General features: G+C 35.9%; 2 protein-coding genes across 3 annotated transcripts in view; one reads left to right on the top strand and one right to left on the bottom strand.

Annotated features, from left to right (window-relative positions):
* The window catches only part of LOC136850681 (uncharacterized), a 210535-nt gene that overhangs the window by 9075 nt on the left and 173960 nt on the right, over positions 1-27500 (bottom strand). For both annotated transcript variants that reach the window (XM_067124478.1, XM_067124479.1), the window contains 4 exons: positions 7392-7478; positions 6747-6981; positions 2675-2767; positions 348-518 (listed from right to left, as the gene is read on the bottom strand). In XM_067124478.1, coding sequence (XP_066980579.1) covers positions 2764-2767; positions 6747-6981; positions 7392-7478 — 326 coding nt within the window. In that variant the 3' untranslated portion in view covers positions 348-518; positions 2675-2763. The remainder of the gene's footprint in view (positions 1-347; positions 519-2674; positions 2768-6746; positions 6982-7391; positions 7479-27500) is intronic.
* LOC136850679 (uncharacterized) lies at positions 11429-22950 on the top strand. Its single transcript, XM_067124474.1, has 9 exons — positions 11429-11722; positions 15844-15873; positions 16145-16177; positions 16494-16565; positions 17675-17791; positions 18310-18432; positions 19199-19321; positions 21894-22073; positions 22251-22950. Exons 1-9 carry the CDS (start codon positions 11584-11586, stop codon positions 22433-22435), a joined length of 1002 nt encoding a protein of 333 aa, XP_066980575.1. The 5' UTR covers positions 11429-11583; the 3' UTR covers positions 22436-22950.

Here is a 27500-nt window from a genome sequence, read left to right as displayed (position 1 = left end):
TTAATTCGCTTTGCAGGTAGCGGACAACGCGCTTTGCTAACCTAAGGTCATGCAAAGCAACCCCCGCAAATCTTGTTAGTGTTCAGACTCAGTCACTATCTTGAACTAGATTCATTTGAGAATTTTACCAAATTCGGTAAGAAGATATCGATGGTAATTAAATATTTAGTCATGAGTAAATACAACGAACTTCACAGATAATTTTGCTGAGATCCGTCATAATTCTTCGGAGTATTTGGCTCATTATTACATATATCACCTTCAATCAATTTTATAGGTACCTATATTATTTCACTCAAAGGTACGTGAAATATGTAAGTAGCAAGGCACTGCATCATTTTACTTACTGTTGATGAAAGCTAGCTCCTCAGCACTTGAAATCTTGACCAGGTAGTTATGATACATATCACAAGATTGGAACGCACCATTCCAGTCTAAATCGATCGTCCACTGTCCAGACCCAAACTGGTTATAGCAGTGGCCGTTAAATGGATCCCAATACCAATTGCAATTTGTCACTGCGCGGGAAAGAAAAGAAAGTAATTGTCATTCAAAATGAGATATTTTTGATACCTTCTTCATTTCAACAAGGTCCAGTATTAGAATGAAAATTCGTATTTTGCTGTAGGAAGCGGAAGTGAGAATGCCTCACAAGTAATGGAATCTGACTGGGATAAGGAAAAATATATCTATATTTTCATGAAAGAATTTGATCCTGTCCATCATGAGTAAATCAAAGGGAGCAGGGTATATATGTTTAGATGACCAAACGTGTGTGTGTGTGTTTTTTTTTATTAAGCCATAAAATATGTGATCAAGGTGATATGAGATACTGTATATTGCTTCCACTCTTATTTTGGCGCAGTACATTTGTCTTGGCAAATATACGCTCAAGATGATCGATTGAACTGTGAATGCGTGATCACATGGAAAATTTATATGTTTTGGGATCTAGATATAGTTCGCAACGTCTTTCAGCACAATCATTGAAAGATCAGGCAATGGAGAATTTGATCATTTCACCACCATGCTGCCTTCATTAAATTGCCAAAAGCAATGGGAATTTGTGCAGAGACCGTTTCCCAGGAACTGAAATACCGACTAATGTCATCTATGCGACAAAACTCACTGCCCCGCCTCATAAATCAAATTTTCCTTTTGTACATTTTGTACCTCGAGCTGAGTCTTACCTCGGTGGCTATAAATATAATGATCTTGTGTTTCAGGATTACTTGATATCTCTAGAAACTTTTTAATGAGTTCTTAATGCTCATAAAACCTATAGTGTTGAAGTATAACTCCTGTGCACCGGTTTTAATCGCCCAAACTGATGTATACGGAAGTAGAGAGTAATTGAGAAGAGACCTCAATAATGAGGACTGGGAAAAAAGGGGAGAACATAGAAACAGAGAAAGAACCCCGACCGGGATAGACAATCAGGCTATCCCTGTGGTCACTAAAGACCGCTGTTTTCATGCTGAAATCCATATCCTTTCATAATTCTTAACACATTTAAGTACAGATGAAAAGTCACATCACTTCGGGAGTCCTTAATATTTCCGAACTCGCAATCCTAATATTGAATACAGAATTCAGGCCAAAGGCCAAGCACTGGGACCTATGAAGTCATTCAGCGCTGAAACAGAAATTTACTGTAAAAGGTTTTACAGGTGTAACAAGAAAACCTCGCAGTTGCACTATGAATCAATTATTAGGAGAGGTTGGAAAGTAAGATGGAAGAAAGAGAATATGAAAAGAGGTGCAGTAAAAGAAACGAAAGGGATTGCAGCTAGGGGCCGAAGGCACGCTGCAAAGAACTTTAAGTGATGCTTACAGTGCACTGAATGAGGTGCACTGACGGCACTATCTCCTACGGCGTCAGTCCTAATATTGATTATATTCAATGAACTATTATGGAAAGCGATTGAAAAGCTTTAAGAATAGAATATCAATGTTTCTTCTTTTAAATGAAACTCGTATGTTGTGCAAATCCAAAATACGGCTCTGAAAGTCTTTTACAAGCCAGAGTACTTGTTAAGCAAAACCACGCAATGAGTTTCTTTGATACTCATGAAAGGTCATTTGCATTTTAATATAACATATATAAGATATTCTATACGTGAATATGTATTTTCATATAACTAAAAGCCTTTTCCCTTAGATGACATGGCTCAAGAGAGCATAAACTTACCTGGATCGACCAAAATGCACCAGAGTACACGAACCAGACTTTTAGTACCATGCGTCACTTCCTTCACTTGACGTCAAAACAAAGACATTCCACTGTGTAATATAGGCAAACTCGTCTTCCTGTTTCTTGGGATTTTTCACCAAAACTTTCAAGTACTTCACTTTCTGATAGCACTGATTCATTTATTAATGCCGTAAATCTTTCTCTCTGTTGCCTTTGCAAACAATAAACATATCGTTAATTTAATTACAATGTATAAGGGGATGTAAAAAACTTGAGTGTGGCCAGCGATGTTTTTAACATTATTTACTTTAAATCTGTCAGAATATCTTTCATTCAGACTTAATAGACTTCTACATAAAAATTTGAAGGATAATCAGCGTACGCTGCGGCAACCTGTAAAATCGAGAAGCACCTCAATGCTTCACTATCCATGTTAAGAAAACTGTGACGAAAGCTTCAATAACTTTCCTCTGCTTTTACCTGGGGTGGTTGTAGTTGTTGTGGAGGTCGTGCTTGTTGAAGTAGTACGTGTAGTGCTGGAGGCAGTACTGGAGGACGAAGTAGTGCTTCTACCTGTCGATAAAAATGTTCATCCCTTTGACATGAAAGTATTTAGAATATCGCACAACTGAGCAATAATTAAACATATACATTATTACGTTTTGTGCAGGAGAGAACGCATGGCTGCATGCACAAGCATACCTGTATTAATTCATACAATATTTTTCGTTCTGCTATTAATTCATATACGTATACGGACGCAATCAATGCCTACGTCATTGCCAAAACTCTGTATCATGTATGATGCAAGATCTAGGGTATTTTGGGTGCTCATTTAGCTACGAAACCTATCCTAGATGAATTAAAAAAAACTTAATATTTGTAAGGTTATAGTTTTAGATTCAGAAGACTTAATGAACCACATGCAGCGTTAGAGGGACAAAAGAATAAAATAAAAAACAATATGAAATGTACTGTATATCAATGACGATCAAAGGAAATCATTAATAGCTCAACATCAAAATATTACTAAGAATTAATACACTACATACGCGCTGTCAAAAAAGTTAAGTATATCTTAATTTTCATACCAATGAGCTGATTAATAGACTTCCGAACATTAGATTTATTTTTTGAAGAACCAACAGCGTTACCTAGCAACGGGACCTACAGCTTATTGTGGAATCCGAACCACGGTATGACGAGAAATGAATTTCTATCACCAAAAATAAATTCCTCTAATTCTTCACTGGCCGGTCGGAGAGTCTTCACTACACACATATATGTTAATGTATATATATATATATATATATATATATATATATATATATATATATATATATATATTTTCATGATTTGCCTTGGGTATATCCTCCTATAATATTGACATATTTATTTTTTTTTTCATGTGTTATGTTTAATGATAATGGTTGTTGAAGTGTCATATTTAGTTTGACATCAGATCTCAAAAGTACTAATGATTACTTGTGTAATTTAGAATTGTTGTTATAATTTTAATAGTAACTAATTTAGAACGAATATCTTTCTTGGTAAAAGCGTAGTATGTGAACACGTGTGTGTGTCGATAAAAATTTCAGTTGTCATCAGTTGAGATAAGAGGGAACCTTTGTTTTGGTTAGCGATGACAGATTTGCAAAACAAACGCCAATTCGTCCCATACGGGCTCAAGACGAGTGATTTCATGTTGTTGCATGCGTTGTTTGAGTCACGTACGCCACTTTGCGAGAAAGAATACGTGTCCTGATCAATTACGTCATGTTTTGTAAGATGCGTTCAAAACGTTTTGCTGGGATGACGTAACTTTCCTTCTAGAAGCTTCTCCATTGTATCTCGCACAAAACGCTTTAATTTTCTGTTCTAGAACTTTTGTATCTAATTACCCAAAATGCTTTAATGACATCATGTAATTGTTTCACGGATTACTGGAATCCTAAAATTTGTTTCATTCTGATTTCTGAGACCAGTCGATTTGGTTCCATCTCTCTCTCTCTCTCTCTCATTCCTAATTATGAAGAGATTACTTTTAACGTAAATTTTGTGGTCACTTTTAACATTAACTTTTGAGATCTGAATTTAGCAAAGTTATTTGGTTAGTAACGGCGCCTGGTAAAAAGTGTGTATTAACAAAGCTTAAGTGATTTACAGAGGTTTTACAAGTTGTTAGGTAACGTGAAATTTTACTTATTGATACCATGGTATGATAAGTTAGAGGTTATGGTGTGATAAGTTAGGAAATTTTGAACAAAACAATTATTGATAAATCTTACGTGTATTTTTGTGTGTTTTTCTATTTACAATTTCTTTATATTTTCACATTTTTTATGTTTGTGATGTAAATTTATTTACATAGCATTGTAAATATTTCTTGGTAATTTAACATTGCATACTTAATTTAACATTGCATACTTAATTTAACATTGCATACTTGATTTCATTTATTGAGATTTTCTTTTTAAAAGTAATTCTTGATAGTTTAAATTTTATCTTGATTAATTTAAATTCCTGATAAACTGAGTTTTGTTTCACAATTTAATTCAAGAATTCATTCAGTTTTGTGTTATTTTCAACTAATAGTAAATTTTTTCAGATTGTGAATTCTAATTAATTGTGAATTTAGTTATAAACTTTGAATCTGAAAATAAATTTTTGTATTTAACATTTTTAGAAAACAGTGTTTCATTTATTGATCACCAGTGAATAGGATTGATTGTGTGTGCGTAAGGCAAAGTGATAAACATGTTTTGTTCTTTTAGTTTTGCTAAAGTGAATTAAGACCAGGGAAACAGAGTTTTTTGATGGAGTGATGCCCTTTTACTCTAGAAGATTTCTAGTTTAATTTTTGAACTTAGTTTAATTTTTCAAGTGATTGATAAATAAGTTTTTTCTTAAGGGATCACTGTTACCTTTAGAGTACTCAGTCGTAACAATTAATGTTATGAGAGTTCAGGTATCTGGCTGAAGTGAGGTATATTTTGAATCTTGAGATTAGTTGTGTAATAACCAGGTACTTGATACGCATATGACAATATATATGTATATATATATATATATATATATATATATATATATATATATATATATATATATATATATATATATATATATATACTTTTAAATATGAAGCCGCAATTAGCACATTTATATCGAATTCACTCTACGTTTGGAATAACTTACAAGCACAAAGGGAATCACAAGTGGTAATTGCATCTACCCTGACCAGGATTCGAACCTATCCCTTTACGGATAACAGGTGACGAACGCTATCCATTCACCAATCAAGAGATAAGAATTGATCTCGATTCTGTGAGGACATTATTCCTGTGGAATTCAGGTTTTGTATTTAGGATCAAAATTATCCCATTTTTGCCATGATAACTGAATATAAGTTCATAACATGCGGTATATTAGACAACGCTTATGTAGGAAGCCAAATTAGTTAAAATGTTGAGACGGGACATAGCGGGGACTTTAATTGGAATTAGAATGTAACATTTAGGTCAAAGGCCAAGCACTGGGACCTATGAGGTCATTCAGCGCTGAAAGGAACATTGAGAGTAAAGGAGGTTTTCAAAGTGTAACAGAAGGAAAACCTCGCAGTTGCACCATGAAAAAATTGTTAGGAGAGAGTGGAAAGTAAGATGGAAGAAAGAGAATATGAACGGAGGTACAATAAAAGGAATGAAAGAGGTTGTAGTTAAGGGCTGAAAGGACGCGGCAAAGAACCTTGAGTAATGCCCTAAGTGCTGCGTGATGTCCACTGATGGCACTATCTCCTCCCCCCTACTACAAAGAGGATTTTATTAAAGCAAAATTTTATTGATGCTTTCAAATATTAAGCTACACATAGCACATTAATATGGAATTCACTTAACCTTAGGAATAACTTACACCCAAAGTCATGTATGTATAAGCACATCTACCCTATCCAGGATTCGAACCTTTGCATCTATGGATTGCACGTGGATGATACTAAATCAACAAAGCTGTCCGAAAACATAAGAACTGATTTCGACACTATGGTACATATTCATGTCCAATTCAGGTTCTCTTATAAACCTTCTCCACCTTGATATCTGGACAGGAAGTCTGTAACACGTGGGCGTATATGTGCGATAATCTGTCAGTTTTACACAAGAAATTTTTATACTTTCAAACCATTTGATTTGTTTCTGCTTGATTCAGCCTAAGGGTATTGACAGATTATTTTAAAAGAAATGAATACTTGGAAGTATCAAGGCCAGGCAAGTGCCTTTTATCACACCGTTTGATAAAATTATGATTATTATTATTCTAAAGATGAACCCTATTCACACGGGACAAGCCCACTGGGGCCACTGACCTGAAATTCAAGCTTCCAAAGAAAATTGTGTTCATTTGAAAGGAGTAAAAGAGGGTAATGGGAAATACAGAGAGAAAAAAATAGATCATTAATTTTCGGAGAAATATGAGCTGACATTTGCAAGAAAATATTATTACCGAAAGTATTAACGATATTCGTTTAAATTTCATGATATTGATTACGACGGCCTACTTGTAAGTGTAGCTGATGTTGCACTCGTAGATGGTTGTTGTTGTTGCTGTAGAACTAGATGCTGTAGGACTTGATGTTGTAGGACCTGATATTGTGGAACTAGATGTTGTAGAACTAGATGTTGTAGAACTTGATGTTGCAGGACTAGATGTTGTAGAACTTGATGTTGTTTCACCTTGTGTTGTAGCTGCTGTCGTCACCACTGATGAAACTGACTCTTGAGTTGGTTGAGAAACTGCAACAACAAATGCTTTGGAAATAATCTCTTAAGATATCGTTCATTAGAAGAACGTTTTAGCAAAATGTGTCGGGAAATATTGATCCCTGGGCAGTAACCTGAAAATGCTGATGCCTTGCCCCTTAAAAAAACCTAAGTGGTTTGATATAATATTGTTAAAATGCAGCAGTGAAGAGGCAAGAGCGGTGGACCCTACATATTAACATAGTTGTAAACAATAAGTAATGAAACATGAACGGTCGATTAGTTTTCCAAAAATATATAGACTTCAACTGAAAGGAAGGAAGGTCAATGTCAGAAGAATAACTACTTTTAAGAAAAGAATATTTTAGAAAAGGCAGAAATGAAGGGGCTAATATTGCCATTGTAAGATTCCTGCTTCCACCCATTTCTGCTTTTCGTCTTACCGTTGTGAATGAACGTGTGATCGGAAGTGCTGAACGCCAGGGACGCAAGGTCAATAACCACGTTGCTGAACGAGCAGGTCACATTTCCTGTTTAGGAGAATAACTGATATACTGAATGACACTGAAACATACTGAAACGGAACACAGGGTACAGTTTTGAAAATGAACCGTAAGCCAGCCATGCAGGAGAGCTTCCTCTTCATGGAAGCATCAGCTTCTACGAATCAAATGCATAAGCGCCTTCCTCGGAGATTTGACGTTGTATTTATGATGTTATTATGATGAAAGTGGAGTTGTTTCTGTACAAACCTAAATGACGAGAGACTAGAAACTTGGTTTTTTAATATTTTAAAAAAGGATAATTCCGAATAGAATCTGCCCTAGGAAAGCAGAATGAATGGCAGGTAAGAAATGCCAAATATGTTTGCTTGCAAGCATGAACACATGGTTACACACACGCATTACTTATATATATATATATATATATATATATATATATATATATATATATATATATATATATATATATATATATATATATGTGTGTACACACACACACACACACACACACATATATATATATATATATATATATATATATATATTTATTTATTTATAAATATATACAGTTATGCAGGTGTGTAACCATGTGTTCATGCATGCAAGCATACGTATTTAGCATTTCTTACCTACCATTCATTATGCTTTCCTATATGAATTATATATATATATATATATATATATATATATATATATATATGTGTGTGTGTGTGTGTGTGTGTGTGTGTGTGTGTGTGTTTGTGTGTGTCAGGATTCAGTAATAGAGAACTGGCGTCGCATGTACTAAGTCCACTGTTCGATCTTCCCAACCCACCCTTAAATAGAAACCAGCCTGAACTAAAGTGTTGATAAAAAAAAAAGGTGGACTAACAACCTCAACCTTGATGAATTGCTAAGAACCGAAATTCTGTAGCCTTACAGCGTTGCCCCTTCCAAAAGGGGAAACATCCTTTTTCCTTTAGAGAGAGTGGCTCCAGAAGATATTAAACCTTTTGGTTCTCACCAAGACTTTTTGGGATGAAGGTGCTAGGTCCCATGCTAGCATTTGTTATTGTTGTCAGATTACGGTAACTTTCTTATTTCTACCCTGGAAAAGTACATACAGTTTCACACAGAACAATACACTGTAACAATATACTAAGACATAATGCTGAAAACCTCAATCGTGAATAAGGTGCAGGAGTAGTGGCAGTAGCAATCGCTCTGTTGTAGTAGTTATATTTAGGATTTTAGCCACATTGGTCTTCACTATGTCCCAGCTCCCTCTTGTGGGTCATACAAATCACATGTGTACGGGGCGACCAACGTCCAGCAAACCATGTTGTCTAACGGGCAATACTAGGGTGAGGATATATATTTAAATTGGCCATTATGGTGACCCAACATTCATTAGACTCTATGAAGCTTGAACCCTTGAAAGTGATGAAACTTAAACTGTGTAAATCACAGAAGAGTGAATATTCGCACTACCAGATCTTCAACAGGATTGAGTGGCTATTATTATATCTCATTCGTAGCAATGGAGATTACACATAGGCCTTTGGTGAGTTTGCCTTGGCAGGAACCACCTAATTCAGTGGAAAGATATATCATAAAACCAGTGAGTGGGCCTATGCAGCTTCTACAAAGATAGGTCTAGAATCCTCCTCTGCCACCCTAATACCTCCACAACTGTGACTTTGATTTCGAGGGCGAAGACCTTTAGCCTCCGGTCTAATAGCTTTTCTCAGTGCAATGGAGTTTTATCCTAGTAAGCGAGGCTTACAGGTTATACACCTTACCTAGAGGTGACCAACAGCTAGTTGCTAATACAAGGTAACTTCACTCTGTATTTTAGCCAAAGCTTTTAACTGGATATAGTCTATCAGCATGACCAGAATATACATATATACATAGTACATACACACAGTAATATACAAAATGTACGTATATATGTGTGTGTGTAATTAACAGGCCTAAAAAACAAAATAACACAAGAAAACCTGTACTTTGGCTAACATTTCTATAGTCCTGACCCCTGGTAAATGTGGAAAAAAAAGGTATAGCCCAGAGATTATTTATATGATGTACACAGATATGGAAAAAGAAATGGACAGTATTAAAAATGTTGATTAACTTCCTGGTCCTGTGATAAAAGGAGTCAAGATGTTCGTTTTTTGGTCTCCATATGTTCTCTCCCAATTAAAGCTGTTAAGGAAGAATACATTTGAACAAATAATTTTTATTTCATGCCCGTTCCAGTCCTTAGTTCTCAGTAAAGTTAATAAATTTCATGTTAATGATTTTTACAGCATGAGTTTATACCTGGGGTTTTTAAATCTTTAATTGGAGAAATTGGAGAAAGAAAGAGAGAGAGAGAGAGAGAGAGAGAGAGAGAGAGAGAGAGAGAGAGAGAGAGAGAGAGAGAATGGGGAGCGGAGCTGTTTACGTGTTTTGTTGCCATTTAAAGGTGCCTATTATGTCCAGTGTGCTCTTGTAAAGATATTAATCTCTGCAACTCCAGGGCATCTTTGTTTATTCAGAAGGTTCTAACTAGTCTGATTTAGCTTCTGGGGATAAGTGCCCAAATTGTATGTGATAATAATTACACTTTAAAATGAAGTCCAAAGCCCTGTTGTTGTTTGTGCAAAATCCACGCGATGCTGCTATTCAGTTGTCTTGCTGATATAGCTATCTAAGAGGAAATTGTCCTTTTAAAGATAATTTCGGCTGATGCCAGTCAGTTCAATTATTCACGGTCACTCGCTTGCCCCGTCGTCCCACAAAAATGGCAAAAATGTGAATCGTGTAACTGTCAAATCCAGTATCCCCAGTGTAGTTTCTTCCTATTTCTGTTTCCTCTCCCCTTCTGTCCATTAGTTTTTATGGCTATTTAAGTGAACCTCTCACTTCTACTCGTATTTTGGGTGGCTATAGGTTGCTTTTAACACGACGAGATAACTTTGTTCAAACGGCTGAATCTACCTCTAAAAAATCAGTGTACAATTTTAATGTTGTGAATTCTTCTCTCCTTTCTCCGCTGTTAAAGCTTCCTGTTGCACTTATTCTTCGTACTGGATTATTGTTCTCTTGTTTGTGGTCATTTTCATTTTGTTTTCTTCCTTAGTAGGACTGAATTTGAGGCAATTTATTTGATCAGTGAACTATATCTTTTCATATTTCTTTCTCTCTCTCTCTCTCTCTCTCTCTCTCTCTCTCTCTCTCTCTCTCTCAGCACTATTTTGGTCAATGTTCTGTTGAATTCAAGGAAGGACTTCGCACACCTCTCGGCACCCTCGTAGCACCTGTCAGTCCACCTTTCCACATTTATTCTGAGGGAATCGGAATCCTCAGATTACCCGGTTCAGTGATTGTTTCTCTCCTTCTACTGCCAAGTTTTGGAATTATCTTCCTGCTCCTGCTCTTCCTGACTTAAAACTTTTCTTCCTTTAGAAAGGAGTTCGATCACTTCCTATGTGGTTAGGACCCACGTTTCTTCAATCTTGCTCCTTTTTCTTGTTTTTATCGGGCATAGGGTACTTGACTGCCTGTTCGACTCTTCTTTGCGCTTATAGACTATGAGTCGATGCTTTTATAAACCAACTGCAAAGTTCAGCTTTGTGAAATAAGAATTAAAGACCGCGTGTTTAAAGCCATCAAGTTCTGATATCATCACTTAGTACAAAAAGTTCATGAGAATATATCTAATTTTGTTGCTGAGTACTTAGGCCGAGAAAGCTATACGTTGGCTTGTGAATGATGCAATACATAGGACCATTGTGTGGCTATGGTTGTCATATTCACACATTTGTTTCAATCTCAAGTTTTTTTCTCCAATTAGAATGTTTAGGCATCTCATCGGACTGAATCAGAACTAGCAGCCATGGACACAAACGCATCCATCACCTAAGAATCCATTCGCGTGCGGTAGGTTCTTTACATAAATATAATCGTGACGTAGCAACTCTCCCAAGGCAACAACGAATTGCCTTGTTTTAGGAGACGCGGACTCTTAACAACAGTCCTAAGACCTTGAGCAGAGAAGTAAGAGAGAGAGAGAGAGAGAGAGAGAAAGAGAGAAAGATAGCAAGAGAGGGGAAGTGAAGGAAAGACGTGGTGATACTGTGATGGAATTTGCTTTTACACATTCAAAATGCAGTGCTTTCTCCCAATATTGTTTCTCGCTGTAGTGATTTGCAAGTCCACTGTTTCTCAGCAAACGCAAGTGATGGACGTCAAAGTTTTTCAGAGCTTAATCGGTGCTTTAGAGAACGTCCTGAAGAAGCTTGAAGGTACGACTCACTGTTATTGTCTTGTTTTCTTTGTGAACTTGCGTTACTTGTGTGTGACACGAAGTGTTTCCACATTATTCACCGTCTTGAGTTCGCATGATAACCTACTATCAAAGTAACTTACATAGAAACCCGGCGCTTATGAAGGTCAATAATTTCAGGTACAAACAAGTACACTCATATACACACACATACATATACATACATATATATACTGTATATATATATATATATATATATATATATATATATATATATATATATATATATATATATATATATATATATATATATATATATATATATATATATATATATATATATATATATATATATATATATATATAATCTCTCCAAAGAGTGTGAGGATATGGAGAATTTTACAGAGCATTGTGACTTGATTTTAAACATGAATTGTAAAATTTATATTCATATTTCAACATATAAAGCAATCACTACTAAAACGCTAATACGATGGTGACGGTAAGTCTAAAGCTCTAGTACAGTGTATCTGAATTCGACAGATATATGTAAGAATAGGGTGAAAGAGACTTATATCTCCCTTTGCAACACAATGAGTTAGCATGTCCTTGCTCTAACAGTAAGTGAATAGGTTCGAATCCCACCACGGAGGGGACACCCTCTTCATTTATTCCCCACTGGATTTAGGCCTATAGTGAGCGATGGGTTTATCCAAAACGTTCAAGGAAACCGAGATTAAGAGGTAAAAATAACCAGCAGAATATATATATACATGTGTGTGTGTGTGTGTGTGTGTGTGTGTGTAGTCTTAGTAATAGGGCGGCTACCTGAAAATCTCAATTTGATGACGAGTAATATTGCCAAGGCCAGGCAGAACATTTTATGATGTAAGCTTGTTAGGTATATAACCTTATCATCAGGCTGAAATTATTGACAAAATATAGGATTCATCGAATATACAATAAAATTAACCGTCTTGCTAAATGAGTAAAGCATGTATACACTTACAGAAATAAAGTCTAGAAAAATAATGACTGGCCGAGTCGATTTTCGTATCGCAGTACTCATTTTCTTATATAACTAGTAAGTGACTTGTAATTCAGTTTATTTTCGTGTACTGTAGCAACCAAGAAGGGAAATGAGAGCCCAAAGTAGTCCCGTTGCTGCAAGAGCGGTGTTTACTTTTTCAGTTATGACTGTGTAGCCTGAATGAATCACAATACGTGGAGGAGAGCATTAATCTGTATGGAAGACTGATCAAACGGATTGACACTCACGTTTGTGACTTTCACACAGCATCTGTGGCATTGTGAGAAAAACATTCCTGAAATGTACTTAATATTTCGTTTGCATAATTGTTATCATATTTATCATTGTTAAAGACTACGGCGAATAGTTACGTTCAGTTAACTTGGGGATAAATCAGACGATTTACCTGTTTACCAAAGCGTTTTATAATGGTAAAAATACACTTGAAACCTCTAAGCTTTATGAGGGCTATTACCCATATCGTCTGGAGGAGTGAAACTGAGCCAAAATTTTCCATAGACAAATGTTCCACATTCGACTCCTGCTGGATTTCCTGGCAACTTGACCAATCTGGTTTGTTGTGGTTATATTGGTCATCTGTTGCTGTTGCTTGCCAGGGAATAACTGAATGATCAGCCTCCCAAATGAATCACAAGAATGTTGTTTTTATGTGAACATGTCTGGAGTTTATTTTGTTTAAATCACTGAAGGATTTGTTCCAAGATACCTTTGTTATCGAATTAACAAAGACACCCTCCCCTTCTACTTCCCAGTGCCAATTTACCCTGGTGGAAGGATTTGTTGCTTTATCAGGTGGGTTCAAGCATCCATGGCAGAGTCTTTCCCTGCTGCATCAGTATGGCGTAGCATAAGGTGATTTTTTTTTTCTATCGAGCCTTTCATTTTTACGGTCCGGTTGAAGGTGAAAACCTCTCTGTTCCTTTGGAAAAGGACCCAGTGGAATGCTATTGGGAATCACCCCACAAATGACACAAAAAAATCGATCTGACTGCTGGAGAGAGAGAGAGAGAGAGAGAGAGAGAGAGAGAGAGAGAGAGAGAGAGAGAGAGAGAGAGCTGGGGCCGGGGGAGAGGGGGAAGGAAACTAAGTGTAAGATTCTAAAGGGATCACTACAAACAGCGTTTCGCACGAAAAATGTCTGACAGAGTGGCGAACAATGATGGATTCGTGACTTATAGGCACATAAGGAATAATAAAAGACTTGCTAAAGAAGAAAGGACAGAGAAATTACTAGCACGAAAATCTTGTATATATTCACTTGGTTGAATGGGGCCCCGACCCTTCGTGCAAGAAAAACGAATATTTATAGAACAGAGGTGAACTAAAAGGGGAAAGAAATTACCAAAGTTCACTGGAACAAAGAATGAACGAGCCTGAACACATGGCCGAGCGCCAAGTACAGATAACGGAGAGAAGATTGGCAATATTTCAAGAAAACGTCTACAGGCGTATGCCACAACCGAAAGAAAAGCTCGAAGAGAACAACGACACGAAAGGATTGGTAAAAACGTATATCAACAAAAGATGAAGGTCGGTAGAAGAGGAAAAAAGTACTTAAAGTTAGACAGGAAGAAATGGAATTGATTTAGTTAGTAGTTAGAGTACTAAAAAGGGGGATAAGTACCACAGTATATCAAACAGGTGGCTTCAGTATGTTTCCACAGACGAGTACAATGAAGAAAAACGTGAAGACTAAGATTTGAAAAAAAAAAAGCAGGTGATATACACTAATCTTAAAGCTAAAGTACTGGAACTAAATCGATTCATCAATGCCAACATAAATTGGATAAAATTATAAAAAATCAGAAAGTTAACTTTAAAATCGTACAGTCGAAAATCAGTTTATGAAGATTCAAAACGTGAAAATTAATTTAAAAGGAGAACGAAATCAAGTGATACCAGAATACACAAGAAAGCCAATGATAATACAAAAAAAAAGAAAAGAAATGAACATATAAAACTCTGACAAAAATATCCCACAAAAAAGCTGATACATTTATAAATATAAACTAACCTTGTCTGTCCCTTATCAAATGGTTGGGAATACTCCCTAACCAACTAGATAAAAAAAAAATATCACAACAGAATGAAGGGGAAATATTTTTCCACAGAAGCCTAACAGGTAAAAAAAAAAATCTGTGGGCTCCCTTCAAGACGCGTTTGTGTGTGTTGTCCCATTTAAATTCTAGCAATTCATGATTAACCTAGCACCTAGTGGCGAACAAACACAGGAAATTCCTGAATGTAACTGGCACACAAAACATACTTTCAGTCACCATGATAGGCAATACTTCATTCATTACCTTAAGAAATAAATCAACTCCTATTCATGGTAGTCCGGAAATTTTCTTGATAAAGTTTCCTAAGTGCGACCAGAATTCTTGAGTTAAGTGTATTAACACAAATTACCAGTTTCTATACAATAGAATGCCGCCCAACAACTTCAGTGGCTTAGGTAATATATATCTATCTAATACAATCAATCACATATTTGTAGCTCAATGCTCGTCCTAAACACCGAACGGAGGAGCAAATCAGAGGGTACAGAATATTTAAAAGTTTAAATGGGAAAAGACACTATGCATCAAAAGGACTTTTCTTCATTTGAAAGTAGCGCGCTGTTGGCCCAGCGCTCGACTCTCCGAGCGGCCAATGAGGAATTAGAGGAGTTTATTTCTGGTAACAGAAATTAATTTCTCGTCATACTGTGGTTCGGATTCCACAATAGGCTGTAGGTCCCGTTGCTAGGTAACCAGTTGGTTCTTAGCCACGTAAAATAAATCTAATCCTTCGGGCCAGCCCTAGGAGAGTTGTTAACCAGTTCAGTGGGCTGGTTAAACTAAAATATACTTAACTTAATTTTTTCATTTGAAAGCTTAATCTGACAAAATATTTCAACATATTTTTTTGGGGACGATACAAACGTTGTAGTGTTTCCCTTATCTTTCTAGAAAAAAAAAAACCTGTATCATTCGATGGACAAAATGTATTAAAAAGATTAAAATCAGTAACGGCTTAATGGTTATGTATCGTTGTACTCTCTCTTTTAATCAACGCATCTTACAGAAGCTTTATTTTTTCTTTTTCAGACCAGCAAAACAGGCTAGTAGCGTTAGAAAGTAAGTTATGATCATTTATTTACTTGTTTTTTATTATTGTTATTAATACTGAATCAGTTCTGTTCCACATCTTTTATGTAGTGTAAGATAATTATCACTTTTTCGAAAACTTAATTAAATAAAATATTCATTCAGCCAGTATTGCAAGAGTCAAACTCGGCAAAACTTCGGCTTATGAAGAAATAGTTGCCAAAGAAAACAGTTTTCATCTTAGATTTAAAGTCTTGAAAAATAAAGTGTGTCTTGTTATAGTTTCTTCTCTTTCTTGCAGAGGCTCAAAATTCCATCCTGGAAAAAGTCGAAGGTACGTTTATGATTTCAAACTGAGAGAGAGAGAGAGAGAGAGAGAGAGAGAGAGAGAGAGAGAGAGAGAGAGAGAGAGAGAGAGAGAGAGAGAGAGAGAGAGAGAGAGAGAGAGAGAGAGAATTTTGAAATTAATAGTGTTGTACATGTAGCTAATGTTATCCTAGATGACTTTGGATTCAGTTCAAAATTAAAAATATTGTCACGAAAGTGCGTTACTGTTTGAAACTGCAGAGATTTCAAAGTACCATTATCGTAACGCATCTGGTGGTTTCACCAAAGATAAACTTTACACCGCAGAATTTTCCCCATTCCAGCGCATCGTATGGAGAGCCAGCTGTGTGCCAAGGAGCAGCAACTAGATGCCATGCAGAGCGCGTCTCTAATAGGTAGCGTAAATTAATAGTTTACCGAAAATCTGTATCATTGACAGGATTCAATAACGAACCTTTGCCCTGTCTGACCTGAGACTGAATTTTTACACTTCTTAGATTGTAAAAAAAAAAAAAAAAAAAAAAAAATATTAACGTATTCAGCCATTTCCTTTGTTTTTATCCCTATTTCGTTCCTCTCTGTTATTTTCTGAATTTCTCCCTCTAGATTTTCATTTGTATTCACTTTCACTTTGTTTGGTTTCATGTACAGCCCTCCACAGGGATAATTCCCTCTCTGGCGGGCCCTTGCGTTTTCAAAATAAGGTGCTTCTTATAGTTTATAATTGTCCTTCATTGTTTTCTCGTCAGTATCGTAGCTCCCGCAGAATAGGAGAGTCTTTAGCTCTTTTTTTAAATTTGCTTCCTTCTTGTATTAAATTGCACAGAAGATTATTAGTCAAAGCCATGATCCGTATTATTTTTCACCTTTGACACACATTCTTTATGAACTGTGCACTTATTGCCACCATATGTTTTACGTTTAGTATCACTATGACCTTTCTTTACGCAATTTTCACAGTTGAAGATGTTGCTAGCACATTCACTTGATTTGTGATTTTCAACACATTTAGGGCAAGGTCGGAGCCTCACCATACAAAAATTTTCCTTAAGAACTTGACACCTTTTTCAGATGTTACTGAAGAAGTGAAGTCATTCCCATCTTGCTAACCGCATTGAGTTGTATGGTTTCTGTAAGCCTGTAATCTAATTTTCTTGATTTACTTTGTAGTACGAGATTAAATGCTTCCAGTGCTCCTCTGAACATTTTTTTTTTTTTGCCACAATGCTTTAAATGTTTTCCATATTTCGCGTAAGAATTCCAGTCATTTAAGTTGTTACTTTACTGCCATACGTTGAATCGTTTCATTACTTCGCTCAATTTTTGCGTCTGCTGTGTTAAACCTAACTTGACTGTATTAGTTCTGATTTTAGATTTTACATTGCTGCAAAGTTCTAAGTGCTTTTTCTGATTTTCAGTATCTATATTCTTGTATCGGTATGCAAAATGATTTCTGTGATAAAATAACATCTTGACGATAATATCTAAAGTTCCACCACGACAGATGAATGCCTCTCGGGTGACCATGGTTGCAGTCCAGATGCCATTTGTACCGACCGAATATTTGGTTACGGTTGCAGATGCCCGCCTGGATTTCTTGGCAATGGATACGAATGTGAAGGTAAGGTTTAAAATATACCTAAGCAGATCCAAATATGCATGGCTGCATATAGGCCCAGACTAAGGAATAATCTATTTCACAGAAAGATAAGAAGAAAGCGTTTCAAAAGATGATGGGATACGATTTTCCCGAAGTATGTAGGAATTTATTCCCCTTTATTCTTGTGCGTCAATAAGCAAATCCTTAAATTTTTACGAAGTGTAAACGAATAAACAAAATAATGAGATGGAGCTTTCTATGTGATCATAAGATGAATTGTGAACTCAACTGCTGTGAAATCTTTTGCTCCAAAGTTTTAGAAAATGTAACATTCTGTAAGGTATCCAGAATCTATAGCGATGTCCATATTTGATCGTCAGATAACGAAATATTTAAATGTTAAGCATAGATTTAAGAGTTAATATAAACATTACATGTAATTTATGATAGTAATTACTAATGAAATCGCCTCGTCATGCACTGATTATAATATACTCAAGTTTAGGTTTCATGAAATTAATAAATCGTTTCCATTGCAGATGTAGATGAATGTTCAGAGAAAAGTTTCGTTTGCGAATCTGGCAAGACGTGTATCAACACAAAAGGAGGATACGAGTGCGCCTGTGGGGAAGGATACAGGAAGGTAGACGGATCTTGTCAAGGTAATTCAACCCGGTCTTCTAGAAACCTCACAGCCATTTAACATGAAAGATGAATTATCGCATTCTTTTATCTGAATCAAGAACTTGATTCATACCCACGAGTAGGTAAATTTATTACCTTTGACTATGATATGATACTGCTTCATGAAAACATGACATTCAGTAACAATAATGTGAACTTTAATTTCGCTGGATAAAGCCAGTTTGAAGACTTATGATATGGATGACAAAGCGGCTAAGTTGAAAAAAATTAATTTGTCAGTTTATACTATCTGGAGATATTTAACATCTTTGAAATCTGTAACCTCCTCCATTAAGGTATTAAGGAAACTCATTTTGGCGATCACTAGCCGCAATTATGGACGCTATAGTGCTTTGAATCTCATGCTCACTGGCTGGTAATGCTTGTACAAACTAATGGGACATTGTGGTATTACAAAAAATTAGATAATTTTGTGAGGAAATATATTTATCTATTTTAATTTTTTTTTTAGATCTGAATTAATGACAATACATTAGTACATAGAGTTAACTAGTGTCATTCACTATGCATTTTAAAATCAATGAAATGAAAGATAAAAATGAAAATTTCCTCAAGCTCATCATTATACACTAAAGCAATAACTAGAGCAGCGAAATAAAATACATTTGACAAGAGGAGGAAATATGTGAATAAGTATGCTAACAGCACAGGAAAGTTTACCCTCGAAATAATTCCATTGCGGAGACGCTTCTCTGTTTTTTACATCTTACCCTTTTGCCTCAGATATAAATGAGTGTCTGGAGGGGAACTTCACGTGCAACCCTGGCAGAGCGTGTTCCAACACGGAAGGAAGCTACGAATGTACTTGCCTGGAAGCGTTTAAGAAAGAAGATGGTTCCTGTGAAGGTAACTTGTCTGTGTTTTCTTTAATGACTGAACAAGTGAGAGCCATTTCTCTAGAACTTAATGCAGAAACCCTCATTTTACTTTGTGGGAGGTTGCTGTCCTGGTTAATGTCCTTTCTGGCCAACTCTATGAAGATAAGCGTACATTATAGATAGTAATGATACACAGTTCAGCACAACAAAATTCACAATTCCATTTCTTGATATGATACAAATGGTGAAGAAATTCCCGTGTTAAATAACTCGACAATGACCACAAATATCGCTGTAGTTACTGACTTACAGCCGTTGAAGATTTTATTTTTTCTTTGCCAGATTTTAGAGCAAAGCCCGGATTAACTTTTCTGGGCATCCCGTATCTCTTTTAACAAAAAATTTAAAGCTCTACATTTTAATGAAGTCAAATGAGGTAGAATGTTCATTCTAAAATAAGTTCTTTTAGTTAAAGACCACAGTCAGTTTTTCTTGCTGCTTCCATTTTCTTTCACTTTTTATCACTTTAAGTGTAATATTTCTTTTTTTTCTATACAAATTAGGGTCAAAATTCTTCGATAGTGACCAGCAACTCCATCTTAAGCATCAAGGTTCGGAGAAGCTCTTTAGCAATTTTAATCACGCTGACCAATGTACCTATAGTTCAGAGTATATTTGTAACTTGTAGTCTTGCAGTAATTCAGTACCAGAATAGGCCAGCTACGTATTGTTAACAAAAACAAGGTCTGACACTCAGGATGATGTGCTTTGTTTAATGGAGGTTGCAAATGTTCCGATATTGCGTAGCTTAAACGTTCAACACCAAGCGATATGATTCTATGGTTCCCAAGGTGATAATGCATCGATAACGCATCAAGTGTTGCCAGTTCATCAACCACGCTTCTGCCACTTCGCTTACTTGGTATGCTTCCCAATAGCCAAGTACAAATACATGCACTGAAATGACACCGCAAGTCGTTCATCTTGGTCATAACTCAGCGAAATAGTACACTGTAGTTCTGCGCCTCTGTTATGCATCACATCTTACTGTCTTGTATTCTTTATAATGATCACTGTCTCATTAGCACTGCTGTGTTATTGTCTTTTGCACACAAAAAACACTTATATTAACCCTTAAATTCATTTTATTTCTGCATAAAAGAAATACAGCAGGATAAAGGGATGCAGTGACAACAATTCCATTCCTCAGAAGCAGCCAATGAATCGAAGTAGCAGAAATAGCAGATCTGACAAGGTTAACTAAAACTACTTGAAATAAAGTGCTAACAAAGACAGCAGAGTATGAGCAAAATGAAGACACAAAATGACTCGGCGTGAGCAAAATTAGTAACAGGAGAGAGAAGAACGTGAACAAATGGATGAACAAAGAAAAGCAGAATGTGAGCCAATGAAGAAGAAAGAGAAGCGCATCTTCAGCAGGTGGACGCCTTTATTGAATGAGTGACTGTCGTATTAGACAGCCCGAGAACCGTCACACCTGCACGTAGCATTCCCAGAGCACGGCAGGTGAAGGCACGATTATTACGCTAGTTTCGAAATGTTACCACAAGCCAACTCGTTACATGTGCGAATCATGCCCAGATACATTCTTGGACAACCAGTGGAGGCTTATGTACCGTACTTACGCCGAAAGTTTCACAGTATGACAAAGATTCGAGTTATGGTCGCGATTCATATTAAACCCCAGTAAAGCAATCCAGAAATTTTCCGGGTTGTTGTTACGATTTCATTTAAATCTGAGAACTTCAAACTGAAATATGTGCACTTTCCCCATTTTCACAGTAAATAATAAAGCATTACATAAAACCCACATTCAAAGTTAACAAAAATAAGTGTACTCTCAGCTATGAGATTTCAATAACCGGTGCAGTTGAGGACACACCCTACCTTGCTTAGGAAACAGGCTATGAATGGCTGATGCTGGTATCCAAAGTTGTTCAAACACCTGCAAACGACCATCTATCTTCCGAAGGTCAATGACTATTTGGTAAGTTTTAGATTATACTGGCCATATACGAGGTCCTTGTCTCAGGGTAGCCCATAAGCGAGGTGAGGCGCTAAAGGGTGTAATAATCTGGTGTTGACCTTTGGCCTCAAACCAATTCGATTTCTTTATATGTTTTATTGATATCTACATCAATTCTATCTTCTCGCACGTTTGTTTTTTACATACTGTACTGGTATTTCATATCGATACTACTAACATTATTCCTGGTTCCCTTACTATATTTATGAATAATAATAATAATAATAATAATAATAATAATAATAATAATAATAATAATAATAATAATAATAATAATAATAATAATAATAATATATTCTATCGTTTATGTTACTAACATCAACTAATTTATCTAAAGTTTACGCACAGCTCTGAAAAAAAATATTATCCCCGGATGTTCTGTGGCACTATACATGTCAATATGATACAGCGTAAAGTCACCTCCAAACCTTTACGCTTATATACTGTCTTGATGACGTATATTCTCACCTATTTCCGTGGACTATGTAGAAATGATACTTGTTTTAATATGGTATTTTGCGGACGATAAAGAGATGATCGTTTGATGTTACAGAATGTGAACAACCGTCCCTATACAGCGGTGAACTTGGTTGCATTTTCCCTCTCCTTACCAAACTGTCTTGGAATGAAGCACGATCTACGTGCAGTGGATTCGAAATGAGGCTTCTTGAAAACTTCACCAAAAAGGATGCTGTCACCATCATGGATCACTTTACTTCAATCATGGGTTATGGTAATTAGTAACATAAAACGGGGTTTCCATTCCTGGTCATTATACAATTCCCATACTAGAGAATATGAATATCTTTATTTTTTGCCTTAATCAATATGAACTACGGTTCAACTTTTTGAACTTGTTACACAGATGCTCAACTCCTGCCCTGCTTTACGCAATTTTCTCTCTTTTCAGGTGCTATGCCATGGGTAGGAATACGAGAACTAAAATGGGTTTCCACTCAAGAGCTCGTGCCGGGCGACACTTGGTCAGACCTGGAACCTCGAGGGAACTGTGGCTACCTGAATGGTCTTTATGGCCTTTGGGATGCATTCTGTGACGAAAAGGGGTTTGCTTTGTGCCAATTCGGTTACGTGTAGTTGCAGATGAGCGCTTGCTCCTTCACCCTTGTGCTGGTGGGTCGGTTGCCTTGATGCGCATTTTCCAGCTGTTCCTAGCGAACGCAATCTTCCTCCACTAAACCATTCACCTCCAAATCTTCCTTCACTTTTTCACTCCATTTAATCCTTTGCCTCTCTCTTGACCTACCCAAGCCCTCTTCTCTCCTTCCTCCTTCTCTCATCCTTACCAAATGCCCATACCATCTCAATCTCGACTCTTATCATATCAGTTATCTTTGAAATTTCTTCACTTTCCAGCCTGTCACCCAGCGTTGCAGATGAGAGCATCATATTCCAAAAATTAAAGCAAACAAATTTGCTGTTTTACACATTTTTTGTAACCTGGCAAGCAGAGGGTAAGAACAATTTATTCTCGGCAAGATTTATCTGTTAGTCATACTGCATTTAAAAACTCACAGCAATGTTTTACCTATACCTAATACTTGTACCTTAGAATGATAAAGTTCAAATACATGGAATATTAAAGGAGAAAAGTGTGATCTATTCCTTCCCCGCTCACCGCCCCTCTCTTTTAAGTTTTATTTATTAGCATCAAAATTTAGCAGAACAAGTTTCTCTCTAGGTTCCGATCACTGACAAGATTGAAGGCTAATTTTCTGTCCAGTCACGGAGATGCATTGAAATTTTTTGTTGAGGAAAACTCATAAATTTTGTTCGTTTATCTCTTACTTTAAACATATTGAATAGTCGAATGCACTGTATACGCGGCCATATTTCGAATGTGAATTATCAATTAGGTAAAAGATGACCAATGCAAACATGTAAAGCCTAGACTCAACTTCCAGAATCAACAGAGGTTTACGTTACTTAGTCTAGTACCTTTCGAGCGGACTTTACAAAGTCATGTGGCCATTAAGTCAAACCCCAGGGTTTATTGTACCTTAATGTGAACCCCAAGAAATTTCCCAACATTCATCAAGCACGTATTTCTCTACAAGGCATTCTACTAAATGTACAACACTGAAAATCAAAGTCATGTGAAATGACTTTTTTTATAAGTGGCCTCTAACAGAAAAAAAATTCACTAAAGTGTGATACGTTTCCAGGTTTTTGTTTGATACGTTATCGTTTGATAAATTTCAAGGTTTTCGTTTGATACGTTATCGTTTAATAAGTTTCAGGGTTTTTGTTTTGTTTGATACGTTATCGTTTGTCAAGTTTCAAGATTTTTGTTTGATAACTTCAAGGTTTTCGTTTCATACGTTATCGTTTGATAAGTTTCAATGTTTTTGCTTGGAGGTTTTCAAGGATTTTGCTTGATAAGTTTCAAAGTTTCTGTTTGATAAGTTTCACGGTTTTTGTTTGAAAAGTTTCATGGTTTTTACTTTATAGGTTTCTAGGTTTTTGTTTGAAGAGTTTCAAGTATTTTTCTTGATAATTTTCAAGGTTTTTGTTTGAAAAGTGTCAAGGTTTTTGTTTGAAAAGTTTCAAGATTTTTATTCCAAAAGTATACAAGTGTGACTGACTGATAATTAAAATTCCAGACTTGTTGGCCGCGGCTACACTATAAACACTCACAGACGGCAAAGAAGTGTTAGATGTCTGTTCATACCTCATTTTAAGTCCATATTTCAGAAACTGGCTAAGTTAAGGGTCATTCAAGGTGTATGAAAATACTGTCACAACATCACTGAGATCTCACGACACCTGTAAAACGATTTGAATTGAATCCCATTACAAAGCGGTTACAAAAAGGAAGAACTTTTGCCAAATTATGTCTTTCTCTCCACGATTCGGTCATCGCTGATTCCTAAACTCCTCAAACGTCACCGTCATCACAGTTGTAAAATCAATTGTTGAGTACCATTTTTACCGCGTTCTCCCATACAAAATACTCTTGTACCCCAGTATTACAAAATTACTCGTATCATTTTTATATATTCCAACATTTACATTTTAGCAGTAGAGTTTTCAAGCATTCGAAGCTTAATTCAACTTACAGCGCATCTGTCATGTGACCGTTATCATGCATAGTTCAACATTTTTTCTACGTTTTTCATTGCATTAATCTAAATTTAACGTGTGTGTCAACGGTATTTTAATGATAAATTTCCTATTTGTGCAGTTAACATCAATTTTTCAATCGGTTTTTGCAACAGCTAATAATGTGTTAGACGCAATGAAACTATACCACCAATGACGTTTACGAGTTTACATGGAGGAGGAATCCCGAAGAGTAACTATATCCTATTCCCATAGATCTTAACTTGTATATATTCTAAAAACTAACGTACGCTCGACTTAGAAATTTACTTTTAAGATTGATTTGCAGTTAACTGTTTTTGCTAGTTTTATTGACACCTCTTCCCATTGGTGAGAGCTCCTTTAACATGTGCTACAAATATCTATCATTCCTACAAGAAATCAGTCGTAAAGTGTTATGCAAATATGTGCATTTTACTGAGAAAATATACTGCAATTATTGTTCTTTCCTCGTATCTAAAATTTGTGCTGTAAGATAATTTATTTGTTTGCTGCATGATCTAAGAAAATTAAGATTAAGCAAACTTTATAGTCGATTACATACATAAAAATTGGCGACTAAACATGCTAGTTCAATTATTTTCCCAAGGCTTCTTTTCACATGAACTTCAATTACTGCCTATAAGTCACGTTCTTCATTTATTATAACAAATACCTCAGCTACGCATGCAAACAAACATATATATCATCGTTGTTAAAATCAATGCGACAAATTGTCGCCATCAGCATTTATGCAACACCGAAAAAGGTAATTAACTCAATAAGCGAGCTTCCACGGAACGGAATGCTCCGATGTCACAAAATCGGAAATCAGGCCCAAGAGAACAAAATTAGATACAACACAGATGGAAACAAAAAATACAAATAAACAAATAGAGCTGTGCACAGTGACACAGCATTTTAAAAAAACTTCATAAAAATTGAGGCAAAGTGACTTGAATCTGCCAAATAACATTACTGTCTCTCTTGCAGGTAAGATCATCTGTATTCATACCCCTGCTATGAGATTCTTCCACAGCTTTGTGTTTTAAGCAATAATGAACCTAAGGATATGCAACTGTAAAAGCGTAGGCCCTAAAGTCTATAGTAGTTCATTTTTGAAACCAAGGTAATAAAGACGGACAAACTGATATCTTCCAGCTAAGTCTTTTAGCAGTTTTGCCAAGATAAAGAGATCGCAATCCACGCAGTTGACAACCGGGCAGCGATGTTACAAGAGCAAAACAAAGGATCTCAAGCATCATCGTACATATAAGAAGTGCTTTGGGCTAAATTTTGCTTTGTATTATCATTGAATGATATATTTCCTAATTTTTGCGGAGACACTAGACTAGAGTCAACTGTAGTTCCATGACATGGTAAATATTCGAAATGATTAAGGTGTTACCTATGCCTTCCTGAGTGATAGTTTGTTACAAAACGGCTAATCAAACCTTGTAGGCAGTTACATACCCCACTAACTACGCAACTTATTGACTTTATATACATATATATAGATAGATAGATAGATATATATATATTATATACATATATACATATATATATGATGATTATAATAACTTTTTGTACGTGGTTCATTTATCACAAATTACTACAGGAGAAAAATAAGGGACGGAGTGTAGGTCCTGACCGGTTTCGACTTTGTTTCCAAGGCACTGACGATAAAAACTCTAGCAGATCATCATCAATTGGCACCTTTGTGAATAGTGATGCTAAACCGACACTCACAGGCCTGGATTCACTATTAATCTGTACACTATTTAGTTTATTTATCAGGTCCACATTATTCTTGATATTGGCATTTGAGATGGTACCTACCAATGGGTTGAGGGAGTGATTTATGGAAGTATGAAAAAATCAGACACCAGAAACGTCCCCAAAAGATTTATTGTTGCTGTCAGTGAACTGAAAAAAGATAAAAATATACACATGACAAATAGCACTTGTAAAGAATTAAATAAGAACCCGTTAGACAATGTGAATAGCGGTTTCAACAGGAAAGTGAAAAACTTGTTAAAAGGTAACGAAAGCCTTATAAAGAAGTTGTGTGTGACCTCTCCATCGCTACCGTGTATGTATGGTACAATAAAAGCCCACAAAACAAAACTTTCCTGCCAGTTCAATTATCAGCTCAGTTGGTTCCGCATCTTACAATCTAGCGAAGTACCTAGTGGATATCCTCAACCCATTGGTAGGTACTATCTCAAATGCCAATATCAAGAATAATGTGGACCTGATAAATAGACTGAACAGTGTACAGATTAGTAGTGAATCCAGGCTTGCGAGTTTTGATTTTGTATCTCTATTCACAAAGATGCCAACTGATGATCTGCTGGAGTTTTTATCGGAATTATCAGAGAACACACAGCTGGATATCCCATTTTCTTAAGAATGTAGATTTGAATTTAATGGTAAATTTTACTCACAAAATTTTGTATGGCAATGGGAAACCCTCTATCCCCAGTGTTAAGTATTTTATATATGGAATTTTTTTAAAAGAAAATACTAAACAACATAATTCCACGCAATGTAACATGGTTTAGGTAAGTTGACGACATAATTTGTGTATGGCCACGGAACGAAGATGTAAATAACTTTTTTGCCAAGTTAAATCATTTAGTACCATCAGTTAAATTCACTATGGAAATGGAAAATGATGGGCGCTTACCCTTTTTGGATGTCCTCATACGAAGAAATAGTAAAGAGTTTAAATATAGTGTGTATAGAAAACCTGCTAATATTTCTTCCTATATTTGCATTTCTATTCCGGACAAAGCAATAAGGTTAAGAAATCAGTGTTTTCATCTATGTTTTTAAGAGCATTACGTGTATGTAGCCCTGAATATATTGACTAGGAAACAGATAAGATAAGGAATACAGGCAAGAAATTGAAGTATCCTGACACTGTATTAAACAATGCATTAGAGGCGGCAAAAAAGACTGTATCAAAACCAAAAAGAACCTTACAACACAAAAAATTTCCTTGTACTGCCATAATAATAATATGAAAGATATCCCCCCCCCAACCTCTTCTTAAGAA

This window comes from Macrobrachium rosenbergii, chromosome 22 (assembly GCF_040412425.1).
Source record: "Macrobrachium rosenbergii isolate ZJJX-2024 chromosome 22, ASM4041242v1, whole genome shotgun sequence".
NCBI lineage: Eukaryota > Metazoa > Arthropoda > Malacostraca > Decapoda > Palaemonidae > Macrobrachium > Macrobrachium rosenbergii.
Note: the sequence above shows the minus strand (reverse complement) of the source record. Positions and strands in the feature narration are given on the sequence as shown.